General features: G+C 41.5%; 2 protein-coding genes across 2 annotated transcripts in view; one reads left to right on the top strand and one right to left on the bottom strand.

Annotated features, from left to right (window-relative positions):
* The window catches only part of EIF3A (eukaryotic translation initiation factor 3 subunit A), a 51,772-nt gene extending 46,524 nt beyond the window's left edge, over positions 1-5,248 (bottom strand). The window contains exon 1 of the mRNA XM_032780773.2: positions 5,076-5,248. Within this exon, the coding sequence (XP_032636664.1) occupies positions 5,076-5,124 (49 nt within the window). The 5' untranslated portion in view covers positions 5,125-5,248. The remainder of the gene's footprint in view (positions 1-5,075) is intronic.
* A 2,770-nt stretch (positions 5,249-8,018) lies between these two features.
* On the top strand, positions 8,019-22,825 carry DENND10 (DENN domain containing 10). The gene is made up of 9 exons (XM_032780770.2): positions 8,019-8,180; positions 11,557-11,753; positions 14,075-14,154; positions 15,313-15,461; positions 15,713-15,824; positions 16,188-16,288; positions 18,634-18,741; positions 20,205-20,299; positions 21,018-22,825. Exons 1-9 carry the CDS (start codon positions 8,135-8,137, stop codon positions 21,192-21,194), a joined length of 1,065 nt encoding a protein of 354 aa, XP_032636661.1. The 5' UTR covers positions 8,019-8,134; the 3' UTR covers positions 21,195-22,825.
* Positions 22,826-23,266: the final 441 nt, after the last annotated feature.

Below are 23,266 nucleotides of genomic sequence, written 5' to 3'. Positions count from 1 at the left end.
GTACTTGGACTTTTAGAAAGCCTTTGACAAAGTCCCTCACCAAAGGCTCTTAAGCAAAGTATACAATCATAGGATAAGAGGTAAGGTCCTCTCATGGATCAGTAACTGATTTAAAGATAGGAAACAAAGGGTAGAAATAAATGGTCTATTTTCACAATGGAGAGGTAAATAGCAGTGTCCCCCAGGGATCTATACTGGGACTAGTCCTGTTCAACATATTCATAAATGATCTGGAAAAAGAAGTAAACACTGAGGTGGAAAAACCTGTAGATGAAACAAAATTACTCAAGGTAGTAAAGTCCAAAGTAGACTGCAAAGAGTTACAAAGGCATCTTAGAAAATTGCGTGACTGGGCAACAAAATGGCAGATGGAATTCAATGTTGATAAAGGCAAAGTAATGCACATTGGAAAACATAATCCCAACTATTACATGTAAAATGATGGGGTCTAAATTAGCTTTTACCACTCAAGAAAGGGATCTTGGAGTCACTGTGGATAATCCTTTGAAAACATCCACTCAATGCACAGCAGCAGTCAAAAAAGCTAACATTAGGAACCATTTGAAAGGGATAGATGATAAGACTGAAAATATCATAATGCTACTATATAAATCCATCCCACATTCACACCTTAAATTCTGCAGTTTGGTCGCTCAATACCAAAAAAAGATATATTACAACCGGAAAAGGTATAGAGACAGAGAACAAAACTGATTAAGGGTATGGAACAGCTTGCATAGTAGAAAGGATTTAAAAGACTGGGATTTTTTTAATTTGGAAAAGAGATGACTGAGGGGGGATATGATAGAGGTCTACAAAATCATGAATGGTATGGAAAAAGTGAGTGTTATTTACTCTTCTATATAAAACAAGAACCAGGGGTCACCCAATGAAATCAATAGGCAGCAAGTTTTAAACAAACATAAGGAAGTATTTCTTCACACACTGCTCAGTCAACCTGTGGAACTCATTGCCAGGGATGTTGTGAAGGCCAAAAGTATAATTGGGCTAAAAAAAGAATCAGGTAAATTTATGGGGGATAGGTCCATCAATGGCTATTAGCCAAGATGAGCAGATCCTATAAATGTTGATGTAACCCCATGCTCTGAGTGCCAGAGTTTGGAGTGGATGACAGAGGATGGATCACTTGATGACTGCCTGTTTTGTTCATTTTTTCTGAAGCATTTGGCATTAGCCGCTATCAGAAGAGAAGATACTGGGTTTGGTTTGACCCAGTATGGCCATTCTTGTGTTCTTAACAACTGGGCAATACCCTTGCCTGAGGGAGCATATCCACTATTTGCAACATAAGATCTCATTAGAAACCATATTAAAATCTCTGATTTCTCAGTTCTCTGGTTTTATTATTAAATATTTATATTACATAGTGACTAGGGCTCCCAAACATGGACCAGGAGTCCATTGTGCTAGGCACTGTATAAACAGAGCAAAAAGACAATCCCTGCCCAAAAGAATTTAGAATCTAAATGGGAGACAAAAGACAACAGGTGGACAGACAAGGGAATACAAGGATACTATGAGACAGTATTAGTCAGCTTGACTGGTGGTAGTTTTGACACACCAGTGGCCTAACTGTGGTCAAGTTTTTTGTATGCACTATGACAGAGGAGAGTTTTAAGGAGAGATATGAAGAAGGATAATGGGATAGCTTTGAGGATGTGTACAGAAAGCTGTTCCAAAGCACAAGGGGCAGCATGGGAGAAAGTACAAAGGTGACTGTTTGAATATTAAACAAGTGGGTGATGGAGCCTGGCATAATCAGAAGTGGGAGTTGTCATTTTGCTAGTGCAGAGGTGAGCAAACTACAGATATGGCCAGCAGGACCCTCCTCCATGGCCCCTGAGTTCCTGCCCTGCAGAGGCTGGCCCCCCGACTCTCCCCTTCTGTTCCCCCTCCCCTAAAGCCTCAGCTCGCCCCACCGCTGGCACAATGCTGTGGGCAGCAGGACTGCAAGGTCCTGGGGCAGCGCAGCTGCAGAGCCCAGCCTGACCCCGTGCTTTGTGCTGCACGGTGGCATGGATGGCTCCAGCTGGGCGCCTGTCCTGGTGTTCTGGGCAGTGCGGCTCTAGCGCCGCCAGCCACCAGTGCTCCAGCCAGCGCGGTAAGGGGGCAGAGAGTGCACGTGCGTGTGTGTGTAGAGGGCAGGGGAGTTTGGGGTGGTGGTCAGGTGGTGGGGTGTGGATAGGGATCAAGGTGGTCAGGGGATGGGGAACGGGGGGGTTGAATTGGGGCAAGGGTCCTGGGGGAGCAGTCAGGAAGGACAGGGGGGCTGGATGGGGTGTCAGGGGGCCATCAGGGGCAGGGTTCCAGGGACAGTCAGGGGACAGGATGGCAGGGGTCGGGGTGTGTGTCAGGGAACAGGGGGGTCGGCTGGGGCAGGAGTTCGGGGGAGGGCTCTCGGGGGTGAGAAGCAGGGAGGGACAGGGGGTGGGGACCATGCCACATCTGGCTGTTTGGGAAGGCACAGGCTCCCCTAACAGGCCCTCCATACAATTTCTGAAACCCAATGTAGCCCTCAGGCCAAAAAGTTTGCCCACCCCTGTGCTAGTGAATGAGACACGGCATAGGTTGTGAAGGGCCTTGAAAATTAAGATAAGCAGCTTACATTTGATAAAGGGGTGCAATTAGAGAGATTCAAAGAGAGGGTGATATGGTCTAAGAAACAGGCTGGGAAAATGATATTTGTACAACATTCTGAATGGGGAAAGACCACATTTGTTAAGACGAGAAAAAAGAATGTTGCCATAACTAAGATGTGATATGATGAGAGCCTGAATGAGAGTTTTAGCTGTGTGGGTGGTCAGGAAAAACCATATCAGTGGCAGTGGCCAACAGCGATTTTTACCCTATCTGTTATTAGACAGGAAAAATACTCTTTTTTGACATGGACTTTGCTACAATTATCTACGCCTTTGTTTCTTAAAGATAAGATTACTGGAACATGCTCTACATATGGCTATATGTAGAGCCCATTCAGAGACTGAAGCAAATGCAAAATGCAACCACCCACTTTTCAATACATCATATAAAAAAAATACAAACACTAGATCTTCCTTTCCCCCATATCCTGGAGTTACCAAGATCATTTCTGGGGCTTATTTCACCATGGAAGTCCTATAAATGCTGATTTAAATCTCAATGTTAAATATTATTTGTGTGAAGTACCATAAAAATCAAAATAAGGAAATTGTGAAGTTTAATTAATCAAAATCTTGGCAGGTGCCTATGCACTTTGCCATTAGATGAATGACTGAAGACTGACCTGCATCTTGCAAGCAGGAAATACAGAACCTGGGTAGTTTGTCTGTCATTCAGACAGATGTTATTTAAAGATTACTGTAATCATTGTTTTGGAGGGCAGATGGTCTTTTTGGACAGGATTTTCAAAGGACCTTAGAGTGTTAGGTCCCCTGCTCCTTTAGGCACCTCTGACAATTCCAACCTTCATTATTAAGGTGACGAAGATGGTCCTGCATGCAGGTTTCTCTAAAACACAACTCCCACCTCCTAAGGTGCCATGTCAAACCCCATATATCATCCAATATAACTCTGTGCTAACTTTAGGTCCAGATCTGTTTTGAAGCTAGGGGCACCTGGCAGGATCAGAGCCTTAGGCAGATACCATCTCTTCTAGATGTTTTTTGCTGGCTATTTAAAACAGGTTACACTGAATATAAAAAACATTAAATTTGTATATTCAGTTTGGTAGGACTCTGTTGATAACCACAGCCAGTCAGGCTTTGTTCTTGGAAGCTGGTAAGGGATACTTCAGCAGCAGCCCTTAGTGATAGCCTTAAAACCGGGTGTGCATATGTCCCAGCATACTACTGTTTATACGCTGAGTTTCATAACTGATATTTTTGCTGTCTATAAAATAAGATCAGTTAACAGTGGGGCTGTTAAACACGGGGGCTGTAAAGAACAATATGGGGACAGTAGTTGACCACATATACATATCTCAAATTCCAGCAGGACTGATTAAGCCAAATGTACTGAGAAAGAAACAGAGTTTTACACAGTGTATTTTGCAGAGGTCTCTCATATAAAATCTTTAATAAACAAAGTTCTGTTCACTCTGCATCAATATTAAAAATACCATGGCAGTTGCCCAGTGACTAGCATGTGTAAATGAAGTAAAAGCAGCAGAGAATCCTGTGGCACCTTATAGACTAATAGACGTTTTGGAGCATGAGCTTTCGTGGGTGAATACCCACTTCATCAGATGTAAATGAAGTGTGTCATACACAAGAGTTTGTCAACTGGCTAGGCAGGTCTGTGTGATGTCCAACACTTTGCTCATTTTACTGTAACTCCGTGTTCCCTCATCCCACTGGTTTATCTTGTCTATCTGGCATCGTTTTGTCACGCCCTAATTTGTGCATATTTAGAGTCAAGGGCTGTCCTTTTACTGAGTGTCTGCAGGGTCCGATTGTGGATTGAGGTGCCAAGATGCTGCTCCAATACAAACAGATACATTGAGTGGAGTGTGCCCTTGACCTCCTTCCCCCGGTGCCACGCAGTGTGCTGTACAATAGCTGACGACTTCCCTTCGTTTCATCAGAGGCAGCGGCTGTTGCAGCAGTACTGGGAGATACAATCTAGGAAACGCGGCCGTGTGAGAGGCGGCGTTTACATGAGATCGGCCGAGGGCCAGCAGCGTATTCGGTGCGGCACAAAACCGGGGCAGTTGCCGTCCCCAGGCGCCTCCGCTCGGAATCGGACCCAGGCAGCGCAGGGCAGCAGTGAGGGTTTATTGCCACACATGTCCCGCCCGCGCCACATGGCCGAGCAGGGCCCCGCTGAGGCGGCGACTCCCCACACGGGGGAGGAGCCCGGGGGCGCCGTCTGCTGCCGCTCGGGCGGGCGAGAGGCCCAATGTGTCCCCCGCCCCCCAGGCTTCCTGTCCCCGGAACGGGTCCTGCCTTGGCCTCCCAGGGTGCTGATCCCTGCGCCGGGGCCAGGCCTAGACCGGGGCCTTCGCCACTCAGCTATAATGGGCCGCGGCGGGAGGAGGGGGGGGAGCGGGGCAGGCCCTGAGCCCCGCCCGCACTCACCGTTCGCCCGCTTCAGGGCATTCTCGGGCCGCTGGAAATACACCGGCATGATGGCGGCGTGGGCAGCAGCTTCTCCTCACAAGGCGGCAGCGGACCGCTCACTGCGCCCAGCCAGGCAGCCTGCTGGGCCGGAAAGGGAGAGCACCACGTGACCCACACGCACCGACGTGTCCAGAAGCGGAAACCCCTCCTCCCGCCGTGCAGTTGCGTGGGGGTGGTACAGCCCGGCGGGGAGCCACTACTCTGCTGAGAATTCCCCCTAGCCGAGAAGGTAGCGCGGTTGAGAGGCAGCTAGCTCGAGTCACAGGTTCGAATCCGCTGTTCCCCAAGAAGTAATGAGATGGTTGCGCTCGTAGCGTCGACGAGAGCAGGGAGAGGCCCCCTGCGTGATAGGGAGCGTGTGCTGCCAGAGACTATAATGCTTCTTTAAAAAGCTGCATATGGGGGCTTACCAGACAGCAAGTGTGGAGATGGGAGATAATAGGAGCGTATATAACTGTGGATCCTCAAACTTTTTTTACTGGCCACTCATTTCACACAGCAAGCCTTTGAGTATACCCCCCCCCAATAAACACGCTTTTAAATATATTTAACACCATTATAAATGCTGGAGGCAAGCAGATTTGGGGGTGATTGCCAGATCACAGTCCCCGCATATTTTTTCTCCAGTGTGCATTACTTGGCATTAATCAACGGTTTAATTTGCCATTGTGTTCCCCCATTCACTTTCCTTTAGGTCTCTCTGAAGTTCCTCACAGTCCTCCGTGGTCCTGACAAACTTGAATAACTTTGTGGCATCGGCAAATTTTGCTACTTCAGTACTCACTCCCCCTTTCTAGATCATTAATAAATATATTAAACAAGACCTCATATGGAACCTTGAGGCTCTTGATGAACACTGACCACTTGATCACATTCTTTGCTTTCTGTCTCCTAGCCAGTTTTTGATCTATGACAATACTTTGCCTCTCACCCCATGACTGCTGGCTTCTTTAGTAGCCTCTAGTCACGGACCTGGTTAAAGGATTTTTGGAAGTCTAAATAAGTTACGTTCATTGATATGATTCTCCTTTATCCATTACTTTATTGATATATTCAAAGAATAATAGTGAGACGCAATTTTCCATTTCTAGAACAGTCAAGGAAGAGAGGTACACAATCCAGTGAAGAGGTACTCGAAAGGGAAGAAAACAAGTAGGCCTCAATCCTACATTTATGCATGTGCTTAACTTTACATAAGTCTTTGCAAGATCTGTATTCTGTATGTATTGTATAGTGCCAAACATTCCCGGGCTCAAATTCTGTTTGGAACCTCTGGACATAACTGTAATAAAAACAATTGATAATAAAATAAGACTTCTAAGCAATACAACTGTATTTTGTACAACAGCTTGCATGTAAACTGTACCCATCAATGATTTACAGAATTAAGTAACTCAGAGTTAAATAATACAAATAGTTACAAAGTTAAAATTGAAAATTAATAGCAAAGGAAGATAAAAATTCAGTAATGAACAAAAGTAGTTTTCATCTCCTATTTGAAAATAGATTGGAAAGGTAGTGATATGGAGAAAGCTGTTTCACATGGTTGCAAAGGAGGCGGCTTTAAGGGACAGACAAAAAGCTAAATAAGCAGAAAGAGGTGCCTTCAGACTATGGCCTGATCCTGCAAACAAGCATATATTTAAGAGGAGATACTGACACTCTTCAGGTAGGCATATAGAAATAATACACATCAACAATAGAGACCCATGTGCATAATTATCATCAGTGATACACATTTAAGAATGGGAAATGCTCCCCCGCTCTCACACACACCAGAAGTGTAATTTATCAAAGCAACCAACCCTAAGTAAACATCAAAATACATTGACAATTCACCAATAAACATGGATGGAGTTCAAGTGTTCACATTGGTGCAGCCTAAGGGTGCGGAATAGAGCAGGACAAAACTTTTCAATTATGCAGTAAATTAGTTGGAAAATGCAGTTTTAAACAACATTAGGACTTTTTTTAAGAAAGGTAAAACCGGTTCATTTTGACATTTTTGAAATAAACCATTTTGACATTTTTAAATGAACCATTTCATTTCACAATGTTGCTTCAGATCAACATTTTGCTTCAACCCTTACTGTTTTGTTTTGAAATATTGTTTCAGAAGGACATTTGAAAAGTTTCATTCAACCTGAAACGTTTTCAGCTCTTTGTTTTGGCAACTAGAGAAAAAAAAACCCAGTATCACATAGAAACTAACCGATTTTATTTATTTATTTATTTATTCAGATTGTTCTGTTCAGCCCCCAAACCCAAAAATTATTTTCTGAGCCACAGTGGAGAAATCACACAGAGGAGAGAGCCAGAGGTGTAGGCAGAAAGAGGGTGAGGAGGTCCCACAGAGAAGGCCGGGGATGCAGCACTAGGGGCACGTGGGGAGGCCGAACGGAGGAGTCTCAGGGAAGCGACCCGAGAGATGGGGAGACTAGGCCACTCAGCGTAGCCCCGGAGGGCGGACTGGGGGAAAAGCCAGACCCGCCGGAGGGGCCCCGGGGGCGCGTTGGAGGAGAGATCGGATCCCCGGGTTGGGGAGAAGCCAGACCCGCCGGAGAGGTCCCGGGGGCCGAGGCAAGGCCAGGTGGAGGGGCCCCGGGAGGCCAGGCCAAGCCCCGCTTACAGCAGGGGCCCGGGGAGGCCACACCAGGCCCAGTTTGCTGGAGGGGCCCCGGTCAGCGCACGCAGTTTCAGACGGCCCCGGCCAAGCGAGCGGGGGAAAAGCCCAGCCCTTGCCGCCGCCGCGCCCCGATCCGTTAATCCTCCAGGCTTCTTCTCGGGGGCACCAACGGCCGAGGCCGAGTCTGCGCCCTGCGTGGGGTCTGGGAGGCGGGGTCGGGCCTAGGTCTGAAGGCGGTGCCAGGACGGCGGGCGGAGCCGGTCTGAGGCAGGGCAGGGCCTGGGCGCTCAGGCGGCAGGCGCTGCGGGGGACCCAGGAAGAGGGCGAGGGGTTTGGGCCGGGTCTGGTGCGCTCCGGCCGGGCAGGGAAGCGAGCAGAACCGGGCAGCGGGATGGCAGAGCTGGAGATTCAGCAGCTGCTAGGCGTGGGGCTGATTGGTAAGGACACCCCTGGGCCCTTTGCCCCTGGTGTATCTACCCCTCTGTGCTGGGGAGGGGCAGATCCGTGGGCTGGCTAAAGGGCAGAGCCCCCTGCCCAGCCCCAGACTCCAGCTCCTTGATAGGACCCTCTGCCCCTTCAACAGAGGGTGGGGCTCGTGTGGGGGCAGAGGTGCTGGAACTGGGGATACTGCTGCACCCCTTGGCTTGAAGTGGTTTCCATCATATACAGGATTTACATTTGAGTTCAATGGCTCTCAGCACTTCTGGGTAGGGGGACAGCACCCATCAAACAGTTCTCACTCTTTGAGACACCAACCCAGCCTTTCTCCTTCACATGTGGGGCCTGGGCGGGGCAGTAACCTACCTGGGAAACTTTTCCTCTTTTGTCCACCTTACATACCTTTAGCATGGCCTTTGACACAGTTCTGCATGAAGTTCTCCTAAGTAAATTAGGGAAATGTGGTCCAGATGAAATTACTATAAGGTGGGCGCTCAACTGGTTGACAGACTATACTCAAAGAGTAATTATCAGTGGTTTGCTGTTAAATTGGGAGAGTGTATTTAGTGGGGCCCTGCAGGGGTCAGTCTTGGGTCCAGTACTATTCAATGTTTTAATTAATGATTTGGATAATGGAGTGGAGAGCATGCTTATAAAAATTGCAGATGTCACCAAGCTGGGAGGGGTTGTAAGCACTTTGGAGGACAGGTTTTAAATTCAAAATGACTTTGAAAAATCAGAGGATTGGTCTGAATTCAACAAGATTAAATTCAATAAAGACCACTGCAAAGTAATTAACTTAGGAAGGAAAAATCAAATGCACAGCAGCAAAATGGGGAATAACTGGTGGAAATACTGCTGAAAGATTCTGGAGGTTGTAGTGGACCACAAACTGAAATGAGTCATCAATGTGACAAAACTGCAAAAAAGACTCATATGATTCAGTGGTGTGTTAACAGGAGTGTTGTATATTAGATATAGAAGGTAAATGTCCTGCTCTCCTTGACATTGGTGAAGCCACACCTGAAGTACTGTGTCCAATTCTGGACAATACAATTTAGGAAGGATGAGGACAAATTTGAAAGAGTTCAGAGGAGAGTAACACAAATAGAGTGACCAGATTACATGAACAAAATATCGGAACACGTGGGGGGGGGGGCAGGTCCAAAGCAAAAAAAAACCCCAAACCCTGAGCCAGAATATCGGGACAAATGGCATCCTGACCATACATCCGTCAGGATGCGGAACAAACAACTTTTATCAGGATTTTATCAGAACGTCTGGTCACTCTAAACCAGGGGTTCTCAAACTGGGGGTCAGGACCCCTCAGGGGGTCGCGAGCTGTCAGCCTCCTCCCCAAACCCTGCTGTGCCTCCAGCATTTATAATGGTGTTAAATATATAAAAAAAGTATTTTTAATATATAGAAAGGGGGTCGCACTCAAAGGCTTGCTCTGTGAAAGAGGTCACCAGTCCAAAAGTCTGAGAACCCCTGCCCTAAACACAGATGATGAAAGGTTTAGAAAATCTGGATTATGAGGAAAGGTTTGAAAAACTAGACATGAGAAACTAGTCTTGAGAAAAGAAGACGGAGACACAACCTGATAACAGTCTTCCAATAGGGCTGTTATAAAGAGCACAGTTATCAATTTTCTTATGTCCGCTGAAGGTATGACAAGAAGTAATGGTCTTAATCTGCATCATGGGAGTTTTATGTTAGATACTAAGAAAACATTTCTAATTATAAGAGTAATTAAGCTCTGGAATAGGCTTCCAAGGGAGGTTGTGGAGTCCCATAATTGGAAACTTTTAAAAAGAAGTTGGACAAACATCTGTCAGGTATAATCTAAGTTTACTTGGTCCTGCCACAGCGCAGGGGGCAGGCAGGACTTGATACTTCTTGAGGTCCCTTCCTGCCATATATTTCTGTGATTCTGTAATGGAGGTGTGAATCCCAGAACCGCCCAGGAACTGGTGGCCCTCTGCCCATCCATAAAAATGTGGCTAACAACATATCTCTTCCTCTCAGTATAAAATGTGTTTGGAGATGGACAGCATCATATGTGTCCAAGTGTTGCTTGTTTTTGTTAATTATGCCAGTTTATTGTAAATGATTCCTGCATGCAAAAGAGCCAGAATCTGCCCTCTGATACAAACCATTGTAAATATGTGTGGGTATCTGAAGGCAACATTTGGCATTTGGTTGGTACAGCATTTGGGAATGAAGCCTATAAATGCTCAGACAGATAATGTACCCTTTCTATAGCATATAGATGCCATATAAATATAAGATGCCATTATTTTAGTTGTTATTACTTATTGAAATACAAAGTGAAAGTATTGTTAATTGAGAGAGTTTCAGGGCCGGCTCCAGGGTTTTCGCTGCCCCAAGCAGGAAGGAGAAAAAAAAAGCCGCAATCGCGATCAGCTCTACTGCTGCCACTTCAGTCTTCGACGGCAATTCGGCAGCTGGTCCTTCTCTCCAAGAGGGACCGAGGGACCCGCCACCAAAGAGCTTGATATGCCGCCCCTCTCCATTGGCCGCCCCAAGCACTTGCTTGCTGGGCTGGTGCCTGGAGCTGGCCCTGGAGTGTTTATCCATTTAGAACTAATGGATAATTTCATAGTCCAAATAAGTCTGTTAGTTTAACAATAAACAGTTAATAATGATACTTTACCACTTCAAAGCATTGTAACAGTTTGAATGATGGAGATTTTAAATGATACAATTAAAGGTTCTCTAAATACTTAAGTGAATGCTTATTTTTGAGCACCAAAATAATTCCATTGGAGTCAATGGGCCTATTTACATGCTTAAAGTTAAGTAACTGCGCAAGAGTTTGCATAACTGGAGACAGCACCTTTGAAAACTACGATTCTTATTTTTCCACATACAGGCAAGTCTCATCTTACGTGCATTTAACATGCGCGAATTCAGCTTTGCGCAGTTGGTGAAAACCAAAAAAAAAGAGAAAAATAACAATTTAAATACTGTACCTATAGTGCGGGTGATTCCGCTCACCATTACGCTCAATGTAATTTTGACTATATGCAATTTTCACTTTAAGCACTGACAGCGGAATGTAACTCCAGCATAAGATGAGACTCACCTGTACTCAAAAGCCTCACCTGGCTGGGAATTGGCATGCCAAGAGCAGACTTTTACAATAAAATGTTATAAATACCTGAAAATAAAAGTTAATAACAGAACCGCAAACAGACAACTTTAGCAGTCAAAGCATGAGTGGGAACTGATATAGTTAGTGTAAAATGGGGTGGATGTTAAGCTGATTCCAGTAAACAGATCTGATTAACCAATCAATTTACTTCCTTGCTGCTGTTTGGCATTCTCACAGTGAACATCTTTCCACCATAGAAAAAGACACCAATGGAGATGCTCTGTGGGTATGGTGTTATCCTGCCACAACAGCTGAAATGAGGGATCTACTGCTGAGAAAATGCTGCCTTACAGATGAAAATAAAATGCTTCACACCTTTGTATTTGGCCAGTATAGAAGATCATGGTTCTATATCACAACAGTGGAAGTTCAAGATTCTTCAGTCTTGAAAAAGGTGGGATTGAATCACCACTAAAGCGGTGTAAAGCAGTGTTCTGGGGCCTACTTCTGCAAATGCTTTACTACTAGCTGTGGTACTTACTAGTGGTAATAGTTCTAATGGAAACAATGGGGTTGTTCTCAGGAACAAGCACATGCTCAAGAGTAAGTGTTTACAGGACTGGATCCATATTTTGCAGTTTTGAAATTTCCTGAGTATGTTTTATGGTCTTTGACAGTTGTGAACTTTTTAAAATTATTTTTTGCAGATCATTTTTGGGGTTGAAATACACTGTAACCACTTGCTTCTGGAAAATAAGTACAAAGCTCACTGTTTTTCATATAAATTAAAAATATTTGAGAGACGGAAAAGCTAAGGGCTTCTTCCTGGCACAAGCTTTTAAGCATTAATTCTCATTGTAAACAATGAAGGTTTTTGCCTAAAAATCATGTGTAGTGTGATGCTAAATCTTAGCAATAGAGGTTGAAAGAAATCTGTGGAGTTCCTGGCACAGTAGGGCTTGATTCTTGGTAGTCCTTTCCTGCTGAAGTCATTGGGCAAAAATTTTGTGAGTAGCAGGTTAATGTACTTAATACCAGTTTGGTAGTCTGTGCGTATGGAAAACAAGTGTAATATACGCTCCCTCTTTGGCCTCTCTGTGAGCAGGAAAAAAGGGGGTATGGCTGGGTAAAAAGAGAAGGGTATATATGCAGCCCTTGAGCAAGCAAATGCAACTTCCTTTGAAATCAACGGGATTGCATCAATTTCCACTTAAGGGTGAATTTGGCTCCTAAAGCATTAAGGATATCTTCTGTGGCATGGTTAGAAGTTAAAGTAATGGTAAGGAGAACTTTATTATTATAATTATTGTTAATCCTAGATATGTTTAGTAATAGCTTCCCTGCGCTTACAATTTGAAGTTAGACCCAAGAAATAACAAAAGAATAACAGACGTGGGTCATTGTGGGGAGAAAAGTAGTAAAGAAATGGAGGAGGATAAAAGGTGAGAGGGGGAATTTCCATGTAATGATGAAAAGGAGAAAGTTGGGTGCATCATGGATTTTAATTTTGGGGGTGTTTTAATAGAATTTATGATGGCATAAATTTTGTTAGAATGGAAGATTAAAGATGATAGACCTGGCAGATTTGGACTGATTATTTGGATCAGAAGAGAGTAGTTGTTTGGTGTATGAGAACAGGGAGGCTATTCCAGGCAATGTAGAGGAAAGAAATTGCATAGGAAGCTTTGGAAAGGGATAGGCTGATATTAGTAAAAGATATAGGCAGAAAGGAACAGTGTGCATATCCTTGCTTTATCTTACATTCTGTTTGTTTTTAAGCAGTTTTCATCACTATAGGATAGACTTTGTAGAACTTCCCTTGACTTGTCTATTTTTTTGGCTGTAAATACCACCTTTCCTGTTACATCCCCCCCCTTTCTTTTCCCCTCAAAGTTAAGAGATTAATTTTGCACACTTACAGAATGCCATTTACACCCAGTTTTCTGACCATCTTATGCTATCTCTAATATGTCCAATGGGAAGGGTTTTGGACAGTTTGTTAGATATTACAAAAATGCCAACATAATGCTTGGGACCCAGGCTGTAAAATTAGTCTTTGAACAGCATTGTTATAGCTCACTCATTATTTATAGCTAAAATTGGTTTTTCATTGTTGCATTCTCTACATTTCTGCTAAAATATATGTCTATTTTAAAATGTACCTTAGCATTCAAAGTCTCTGTTTTGGTACATTATTTATTTTGCTTTTCTGAAGGATTGAATTGTATGTGTATTCATTTTTATTACTGATAATTGAAATATTGCAGATGCACTTTCATTTCTTCTGTACTCTGACATTAAGGTCCCTTAATAAGTTGTTGTAAGAGTAGTAGCATTGTAGCATTCCTTATTAAGCAAAAAGCATTCCAATGTGGTGATTTCTCCTGTCCTTCTCCCACCCTCTCCACCTCCACCTTAGAACCCCCCACCATGGTTCTGTCGTCCTCCTTACACCGTTGTAATCTATCATATCTGCAGTAGGAGGTTAATGGGGTGGGGGCAGGTAACTGTCTCATGTTTAGGGGTGGGGGTTTTTTGTTGTTGTTTAATCCAACAAATATTGATAACTCCAAATCAGTGAAAGTGGATCAAGTCAGAAGCCATTAGCTGTGTCTTTTTTCCTGTATATAAATGAGATTTGCAGCTGTCTCACACTCTCTTGGTACTGTAATGTCTTGTATGAGTGTTGCATTAAACTCAGTAATGTAAGCATTACCTGAATTAAAATGGAAGTATATAAAACAACCTGCATGTTTTTTTGTGTGTTTTGGACAGGTGACTCACTTTTCTATTGTTCTGACTGCCAAAGATTTTAACCCGGAGAAATATGCTGCCTTCACTAGGATATTGTGTAGGTCTGTATAAAAGCTGTATTTAGTGCAAATGTTTAAATACTTAGGTCTTGCCAAACTGGGAGGCTGAACAATACATATTGTCTAACAATATGAATGCTTGCTGGGATTCTGTATTATGATTCGTTATTCCAACTCTATAAAATCTAGGTCTGTGATTAAGCACAACTGGCTATTTTGTGTCCATGTGTTAAAATTAAGAACATAGTCAAATGTTCAACATGTTACCATAAAAATAAAATTCTTAATTTTTCACAGCCTTTTCCCCCCAAAGAACATGTTTTAAAAATGTAATAAATACTGAAAGAGCATCTGTGATCTTTCTGTTTCACTGTTGCATAAACTATTTAGGTTGGTTGTGATTTGTTTTCTTTTTTTGTGTGTGTGTATATCTTATAAGGTGGAGGTTATTAAGATTTACTTATAAACTGATAGTCTTTCTAAATGATCTGAAAATTATAGTTGAATTTAAAAGTAAATGTGACAGTAGCTTTGTAGGGAAACTAAAATGGAAGATGGCAGCTTAGAAACATCCACAACACTATTTTTGAAATAATCTTTTTTGAAGCTTTAGGTATGGTGTTCCTACATCTGAATTCCTTTTGCCTTTCCCAGAGGAAACTTACCAGTAGTTAAAGCTTCAGAGGAACAGAGATGATTAACAAATGGATATTAAGAGGGGGGAGAGTTTCTTTTTTCTATGTACAAGGGACAGACTGAGAGTCTTTGCATTTGTCTCACGTATGCAGGTCGCCTGTCGGCTGTACCCTTTTTTGCTAATGTTTCTTTGATAATCATGAGGTAACTGATCATATGATCAGTATTTAAAAATCAGATAAAGAATATGAGGCGTTTTGCCCTTCACAAAACAAATCTTTTATGAATCCACAAATATTTTGTGTTTTGGTTTTTTTACTTGTTTTATACTGAAACTATTGCTCCCATTCATTTGTGAAACAGGAAATCCTAATAAGCACATGAGTTGACCACAGATCCAAAAACCAGACAAGTTATTGTGCTCATCCTGACCCAGTCGTGTGTCTTAAAATCAGAATTCTTCCAAATCAATGTTTTGGTGATACCATAACCTTTTCATATGCCTGTCTGTACTGTTCACACCATCATAGACAAAAACTAAATATTTTCACTTTTTTAATGCAGAATCTACCTGAAGCATGGGAGTCCAGTTAAAATGATGGAGAGTTACATTGCAGTCTTTACAAAGGGGATCTGCCAGAGTGAAGAAAATGGATCTTTCCTCAGCAAAGATTTTGATGCCCGAAAGGCTTACCTTGCAGGTTCAATCAAAGGTTAAAAATAAATCTATAGTCAACTGATTACTTCTATCTTATTTAAATATGAAATCCACAATGCCATTCTGCAGCCATATAAAATAGATTTATATATCAAGTTCCAAATTCTGTTCAGATAAGTAACTGATGTGAATTGTTTATATATATTCTGAGTTCAGTGATGTCTGGTGAGTTGTCAATAATTTTTAAAGAAATATTGCCAGAAGATACGCTTGTGATACCATAATGTCTTTCTTTCCTTCTCGTAGATATAGTATCTCAGTTTGGTATGGAAACGGTTATCCTGTTCACTGCACTGATGTTAAAGAAAAGAATTGTTGTATATCACCCAAGAATAGAAGTCGTCCAGGAGTTTACCAGGTACAGCACATACCTGTAAATAAAAATGCAGTAGGCCCTGATTCTGGAAAGTATCTGTCTTCAGGAAAGCACTAAAGTAAATGCCTACAGTTAAACATGTCCTTTGGTCCCATTGATTTCAGTGGAACCAAAGTATGTGTTTAAGTGATTTCCTGAACGGGGACCTTAAAAATAGAATGACTACCAATAATATAAGGGCCCTCCATTCTCTGTATATGTCTGTATGCGTGCTCTCATGTACAAGAGATTCTTAATGTCACAAAAGTTGTATTTCTCTCTAAAGCTTTACAGTATGAAGTGCTAAGTCACTGATTAGTACGAGAAAAATATACTTAGTTTCAAATGCTAACTTCACTTCCTTAGGACTCTACCTGCTTTAGTGTGGCATCGACAGGACTGGTCAATTCTTCATTCGTATGTTCATCTAAATGATGATGAACTGGAAGCATTAAAGACCTGCACAGGTAGTAATAAATTATCAAACTTTGTTCATAATGTTAATTTCATCTGCATTGGAACAACATCCTTTAGCAATAATATCATGAAAAATCTGTTGCTATTTCCATCATAAATTCATTTTTAATTCTTTACATCTGTCCTAGAAGTTAGACTGTTTTTTCTTTTTTAAAAAAAGCATGCATTTTATATTACATTAAAGATGAGATAAATAGTTTTATTAGTGGTTCCATCCAGTAGCATTTGATACACGTATTTAGCATACCTCTTCATAGAGATTTCACTCAATTTAATAAAATCGCTAGGAATGACATAGGTGTTGTAACGATGCTCACTCTGTAATATGGTAACATCCTGTTAAATAGACCAGATTCCCGTATAATATCTCTTTAAATAAAAACTAATTGTTGTAATGATTATTTTATTTCTGATATTTACATGGCAGGGATTTGTAAACTTATTAACTTCCTAAATAAATAGGGGCAGAGGGGGGGAGGAGGTAGGGAAGTAAGCTTGTTTCCTTTTGATGTTGTTTTGGGACAGATGGAATGAAGGACTTAATGCAGTTTTACAGGAGGGTTGATAACATGCCTTTAACCCAAATAAGATTATCTTCAAAGCACGTATGTGGTTAATGATTCATTTTTCTTATTTTTTAACTACAAAAAAGTAACTCAAAGTAATAGTAGGTATTTCACTTAAATTAACAAGAAGTAATTCACTTTAAAGGTTGGAATTCTATCCTGAATGTGCTCCACTGGGTCACTTGGTGGCTGTTTATTGTAGTCACAAATGGTCTCCCCATGCTGTAAGAGTCTGATTTGTGATTTCTATTGAGTGTATATGTTATACAATACATCAAAAGACTGTAAGCTTCTACCTTCCCTCCCAAACGGGACACAACAGAGTGAACAAAGGATTTAGCAGTATTCTTAACCCTGAATTTCCTCACTCATCTCTTTCAGATAATCAGTTTTATAGTTAACAAGTATTTTTAATGTTTGTTTGACTATTTTACCACTAGTTTGTACCAGTGCTCATCAAAATCACCAAACCAGACTTCAGTAGGAAACAGCTGCTATAAGGGAAGGCATACTGAGATAAACCTAGCTGGCATGTTGTAAATCAGAAAACGTTCTGCTGCCATTACCATTATATTTCTGACTCTCATAGCCGCTAAGTATACTTTAATGGAGTCTCTTAATGTATAGACCAGTGGTCTCCAACCTTTTTAGGCACAAAATCACTTTCAGAATTTAAGTTCAACCAAGGATCTTCTCCAAAGCCCCGCCCCGCTCACTCCATCTCTTCTCTTCCCCTCCTCGTCTGCTGTCACTTGCTCTCCCCCACCGTCACTCACTCTCACTGGGCTGGGGCAGGGGGTTGAGGTTCAGGAGGGTGTGTGGGCTTTGGGCTTGGGCTGAGGGGGTCAGAGTGTGGGAGGGGGCTCCAGGCTGAGCCCGGGGCAGGGGCTTGGCGTGAAGAAAGGGATATGGAGTGCTGGCTCTGGGAGGGGGCTCAGGGCTGGGGATTGGGCTGCAGGCTCCCACTGGGGAGCACTTAGCTCAGGTTGCTCCTGGTTGGCGGCACAGCGGGGCTAAGGCATACTCCCTGCCTGCCCGGGCCCGACTCAGGCACGTTGGCACCTCCTCCCCATCATGAGCTGAGCCAACCCTCCCGCACCCTGCCAGCCAGTAGTGCACCACATGGCCACACCACTCCCGGAAGGGGCCAACACGCCCCCGTGGCCTCTGGGGAGGGGAACGTGCACTGCCCCTCTCTGCAGGCACTGCCCCCACAGCTCCCATTGGCAATAGCTCCCCGTTCCCAGCCATTGGGAGATACAGGGGCAGTGTTTTCAGGCACGAGCAGCACGTGGAGACCTCTTCCCCCAGCTGTGGTGGCATGCTGGCTGCTTCTGGGAGCAGTGTGGACTGTAGCAGGCAAGGAGCCTGCCTTAGCGGCAGCCCCTCTACACCACAGTAGCCAGAGATCACGATTGACTGGCGAGTCTCCAGGATAGTGACTGCTGCTATAGTCCTTCGTGTATTTCACCTTTGGAAAGTGAACACACAATCACATTTTGTTTTGTTTTTTGGAATATTTTGAGTAGCAAGAAAGCTTTGAAACTGAAAACGTAATCTTCCTTACTATGTATACTGTTTTGTTCTTAATTTTAAACTCCGAAAGTAAAAAAATATACTAGGTGCCTATTCAAATGCCCAAAGAAGTCAGTTAACTTCAATGGGTGCTTGAGCAAGTCCTTAATTTTAAAACAGATTTTAGTTTACACTACATCTTTTGGTTTTCAGTTTTTAATCAGAATTTGTCTTGGTAAATCTCTACCACCTAGGTTACATTGCTGGATTTATAGACTCCAAAGTGAGCAATAGACCGGATCTATATGATGTGTGTGTGAATTTGGCAGACAGTGAAATTACCATTTCCCAGCAAGCGAAAGGTTGGTTGGCAGCATTTGTTTTTGTTTTGTTTTGGTGAGAGGTGGTGGTATTTGCTTTGTAACTCTAAACATAGAGCCAGACTCAACAAAATATTGGTCTTGTTTCCAGGATAGTTATGAGAGAGCAATTATTTTAGAGTTTTCATAGTACTTCTCAGCTGGAGCCTGGAAGATGTTTGGTGAATCTGGGCCATAATATCATCATGTGTAAATGCCTAAGTAATGGAAATGGAGAAGGGTGGTCTTGTGTATAATACACAAGTCTTAATTTAAAACTTGACTGAAACGTTTTATATTTTCATAAAGTTACATTCTAAACCACGAGTGAGTTATGGATCCAGCCCAGAACTAAACCCTTATAAATGACAATTCCCATTTTCATACCCACTGAACTTCGGGTTTTGTATCTCCTACCAAAGATCAAGGGGAAATGCTGCTTGCAAAACTCTTAATGCATGGAGGATAAAACCTTTAGAGCAGAAGGAAATCTTAACTTGGTTTTATCAAAAATGCACAAATTAATTCGTCCATGGATGTCAAACAACAGATAAAGATCATGAGGAGAACTCAGAATTTGGCTTGCCATCAATTTACCACATGGTAGTTTGTCACTTAAATGCATTTGCACATTTCACTACTAAAAATTCATAACAATTCTTTAAAATATCTATCAGCTCTTATTTTTAAAGTATAAAGAAAAAAGCTTGATCTTGGTTAACCTTGATTTATCTTTACTTTTTAGTTCTTTATATAAAAACTTCAGCATACTTTCTGGAAACTAGCAATCAACTTATCTGTAACGCCATTGTAGGATCTACAATATTTTGTCTAATTGTACCTCTGCATATTAATTTTATCCCAGCAAAAGCAAGAAAGAAGATGTGATGGGAATACATGAAAATACAATAAAGTTCAAAGTACATTTTAGTGAAAAGTTCTTGTAGGCAGTCTTATTATTCTTCCTCCTACATAAATATTTTCAGGAAGCTCCATTAAAGAGAACATAAGAGTAAAGGTGAGAGGTGCCATTGTTACAAATGCTAGTGACCTGCTACTACTGTTTTTGAATGAAGGGTGCTATATGTGCAAAATATTATATTCTAGATGGGTTAGATCAGTGCTTCTCAAAGTCGGGCCGCTGCTTGTTCAGTGAAAGCCCCTGGCGATTTGGGCCAGTTTGTTTTCCTGCCGCATCTGCAGGTTTGGCCGATCGTGGCTCCCACTGGCCGTGGTTTGCCACTCCAGGCCAGTGGGGACTGCAGGAAGTGCGGCTAGCACATCCCTCGGCCTGTGCCACTTCCTGCACCCCCCATTGGCCTGGGACAGCGAACCGTGGCCATTGGGAGCCGCGATCGGCCAAACCTGAGGACGCAGCAGGTAAACAAACTGGCCCAGACTGGCTTTGAGAAACACTGGGTTAGATGATCAGCATGAATGTATGATATATTTTCTCTACTCCCCAGAGGCAATGACAATGGGAAAATTGCATAAAGAAATTGGTCAACTCATTGTTCAGTCTGCTGAAGATCCAGATAAATCAGATAGTCAAGTAATTAAGGTTAGTCTCTTATGTTTAAATTTCTCCTTTCATTAACATTTTATTTTAAAAAAGAAAGAAATACCATAATGAAAGTTCAGGCCCTGCTTCCCCCAAAGTCTATTGATCTGTTGCAATCTCTAGTTTATACATACCACTATACACTGAAATTTTTAAAATAGTTCTGCTGTCATGACCTGGTTATAATAGTGTATGTAAATAAAGTAACTAAAACAGCGTGTAGGCACTTCATGTTGTTGAAAAAATTCCAGGCATTCCTTTGAATATATTTCACTTATATTAAAATAAAATGATTTTACAATGGTATGAGATTTTATAATCTGTTATTTGCTTCACTTGTACTATAACTTCTTGGAAAAATTCATAGCTAACATTTTAAACCCTGAAATATGCTTCTTCAAAGCATTGGGCTTCAAAATGCTGTTTTTTCCCATTCCCACACCAGTAGAGTCTGTTAGCTATTACACAATTGCATTGCGGTAATAATTTTGAAATAAAGGTGTTAGACCCTGTGAAATGCTGAGAACTCCCAGCTATCCCTGAATTAAATGTTCAGCATCTCACACGATCAGATGAAAGAATATTCCAAAATTCCTTTTTTCGTTAAGTGGTATATTGATGCGTTCTGACTGTATCTTATACAGAGGTGTTAATAATGTTAAATAATTTTCCTAGTATTCTATTCGTGCTTGCTTATTTATCTATTCTTATTTTTAAGGATATTTCACTGAAGACAAAAGAAATTTTGACTAATCTGGCATCATTTACTGAAGTTTCTGATGATGGTGAGAAACGGACACTTAACTTTGAAGCCCTAAAACAAAAGCGATATCCACCAGCTACAGAAAACTTCCTTTATCATCTAGCAGCTGCTGAACAAATGCTTAAGATCTGACTTTCTTGATATACTTCACTGTTGTGGACCAATATGAAACTATTATCTTTGCCATAAAACTGTGACTATCTGCTACTTATATAAAAAACTAAAGGTAGCAAAGAAAATGTTACATTTTAATGATGTAATGCAAAATATAGACATACGACCCAGAACATGCGGCTACACATTAGGACATATTTCTAGTCTTTTTTTACTTTTCCTTGACTCTGACTTTATACACACAAGGGCAGATACTCAAAAACACAGCCTGAGTTGGGCACCTGATTTGTGTTTGTGCCTTTGAAATCTTCCCCCTTACTCTGTAACATTATAGAACTGGACATATTGGTATAAACAAATTGAAATCAGACACACTGAAAGTAACACTGGAAAATGGTTAGAGCAGTAAAACTATACCTGTTTGTCTTGTTGCATAGCCGTAAAGTAACAGGTTTTCAGTAAGCAGTCTGAAACTAACTTTGCTTTGTAATCTTCTGGGAAGAACTTGAATTCTTTAAGGAAACCTACTTTTTGAGCCAAGCATCCAATGTTTCTGCAGAAATGTCCATGAAACCAGTCAAAAGGTTCTGCAGTAGCACTTTTGTTATATGAAAAATCAACCTTTTTTTTCCTGGCCTTTGCACAGATGAGTTTAGCATGTGGTTTTACATAGAGATTTTATACTTAAGATAAAAAATTTAGTAATCCATATTTATACTATTAAAAATTGAATGTTTGGTATCTTGAAGCTGTAAGAACTCACAATTAACTATGTACAAGCAATATTAATTTGAGAGATTTTTGTTTATGTATTGTAAAATAAGGAAGTCTATTTTAGAATATGGATAAGGAATTAGGTATCTATCTATATATAAAATAACTACTTATTGCAGTTAGTCTGAGAAAACTACTGCTACAATCCCCTATTTTCAGGGGTGTATAATCCTACTTCAGATATTTACTCGAGACAGAAAGTTTGCAGTTAGTTTAGACACAGAAGCATTTTTTAAATGAATGGCATATTGACTGTGTTTTGAATATCAGTGCTCTCTGACTTTTTTCCATTTGTATAACCTAAAGAGTGTTTTTTAATAGTCCTGATAAGTTTAAAGATCATATAGAAAGAAACACAGTTTGGACCTGAGCCTTATATCCATTGAAGTTAGTCTCTCCATTGAGTTCAACATGTTTTGGATCAGGTCTTGAGCATCTCTATAACTACAGGGTTAGAGTGAAAATTTCTTTCCATGGATTCTTCAGAAAAAAGCAAGCTTTATTAAAATAACATGTAGTTGAAATAACATATATGGTTTAGGATAACTCACAAAAAAAGCAGAGTTCTCATTTGCCAACTAAATATTTGATATTTGTTTTCATTTACATTCAGTCTGGGAGACTCTTTAGTTGCAAATTTCCTTATTGTTTGTCTCAGACCTTTCATTCTAATGTTTTTGTATGAAAACAAATGAAACTTAATTTTGCACTTCAGGAATTATATACATAGCAAAGTTATGCCTATAAAAAATTATGATTTTTTTTTTCCTGAGCCCCTTGCCCTGTGTATTTCATGTAAATTGTGCTTGAATAGTCATGGTCATCAAGTCACAGACTTCAGCTCTTTAATTACAATAAAATAATAGAAATATTTAGTAACGTAACTTAAAACACTTGCAGTATTTCAAAACACTTAATATTTCAACAACAGTGTCTAATTTAAAAAGAATTGTGTTGCCTTTTTATTTATATTGACTGTACAGCAAGGTGGCATAAGCAAACTCTTATAATAGATAGGAGACAGACTTTCAATGGAAGGTGTGCAAAATTAGGTTTAAATTCCCTCCAGCCCCCAGGTGATAAACTTATTCTGTGAGGAGAAAATTGGGCCATTTGCACTTGTATGAAATAGTGCATCACCTACATTACCACAACCTTGATTCATAGACTCTAGGACTGGAAGGAACCTCGAGAGGTCATCGAGTCCAGTCCCCTGCCCTCATGGCAAATGTGGCAAGCACCTTGGCTTAACAACGGGATACTTGCTTATGACCCTACAAATAAAAAGGAGTCATATAAAAATGGAAACTAGGTCT

Source organism: Chelonoidis abingdonii, chromosome 15 (assembly GCF_003597395.2).
Source record: "Chelonoidis abingdonii isolate Lonesome George chromosome 15, CheloAbing_2.0, whole genome shotgun sequence".
Classification (NCBI taxonomy): domain Eukaryota; kingdom Metazoa; phylum Chordata; order Testudines; family Testudinidae; genus Chelonoidis; species Chelonoidis abingdonii.
The sequence above is the reverse complement of the archived record's forward strand: the minus strand, read 5'-3'. Positions and strand labels throughout refer to the sequence as shown.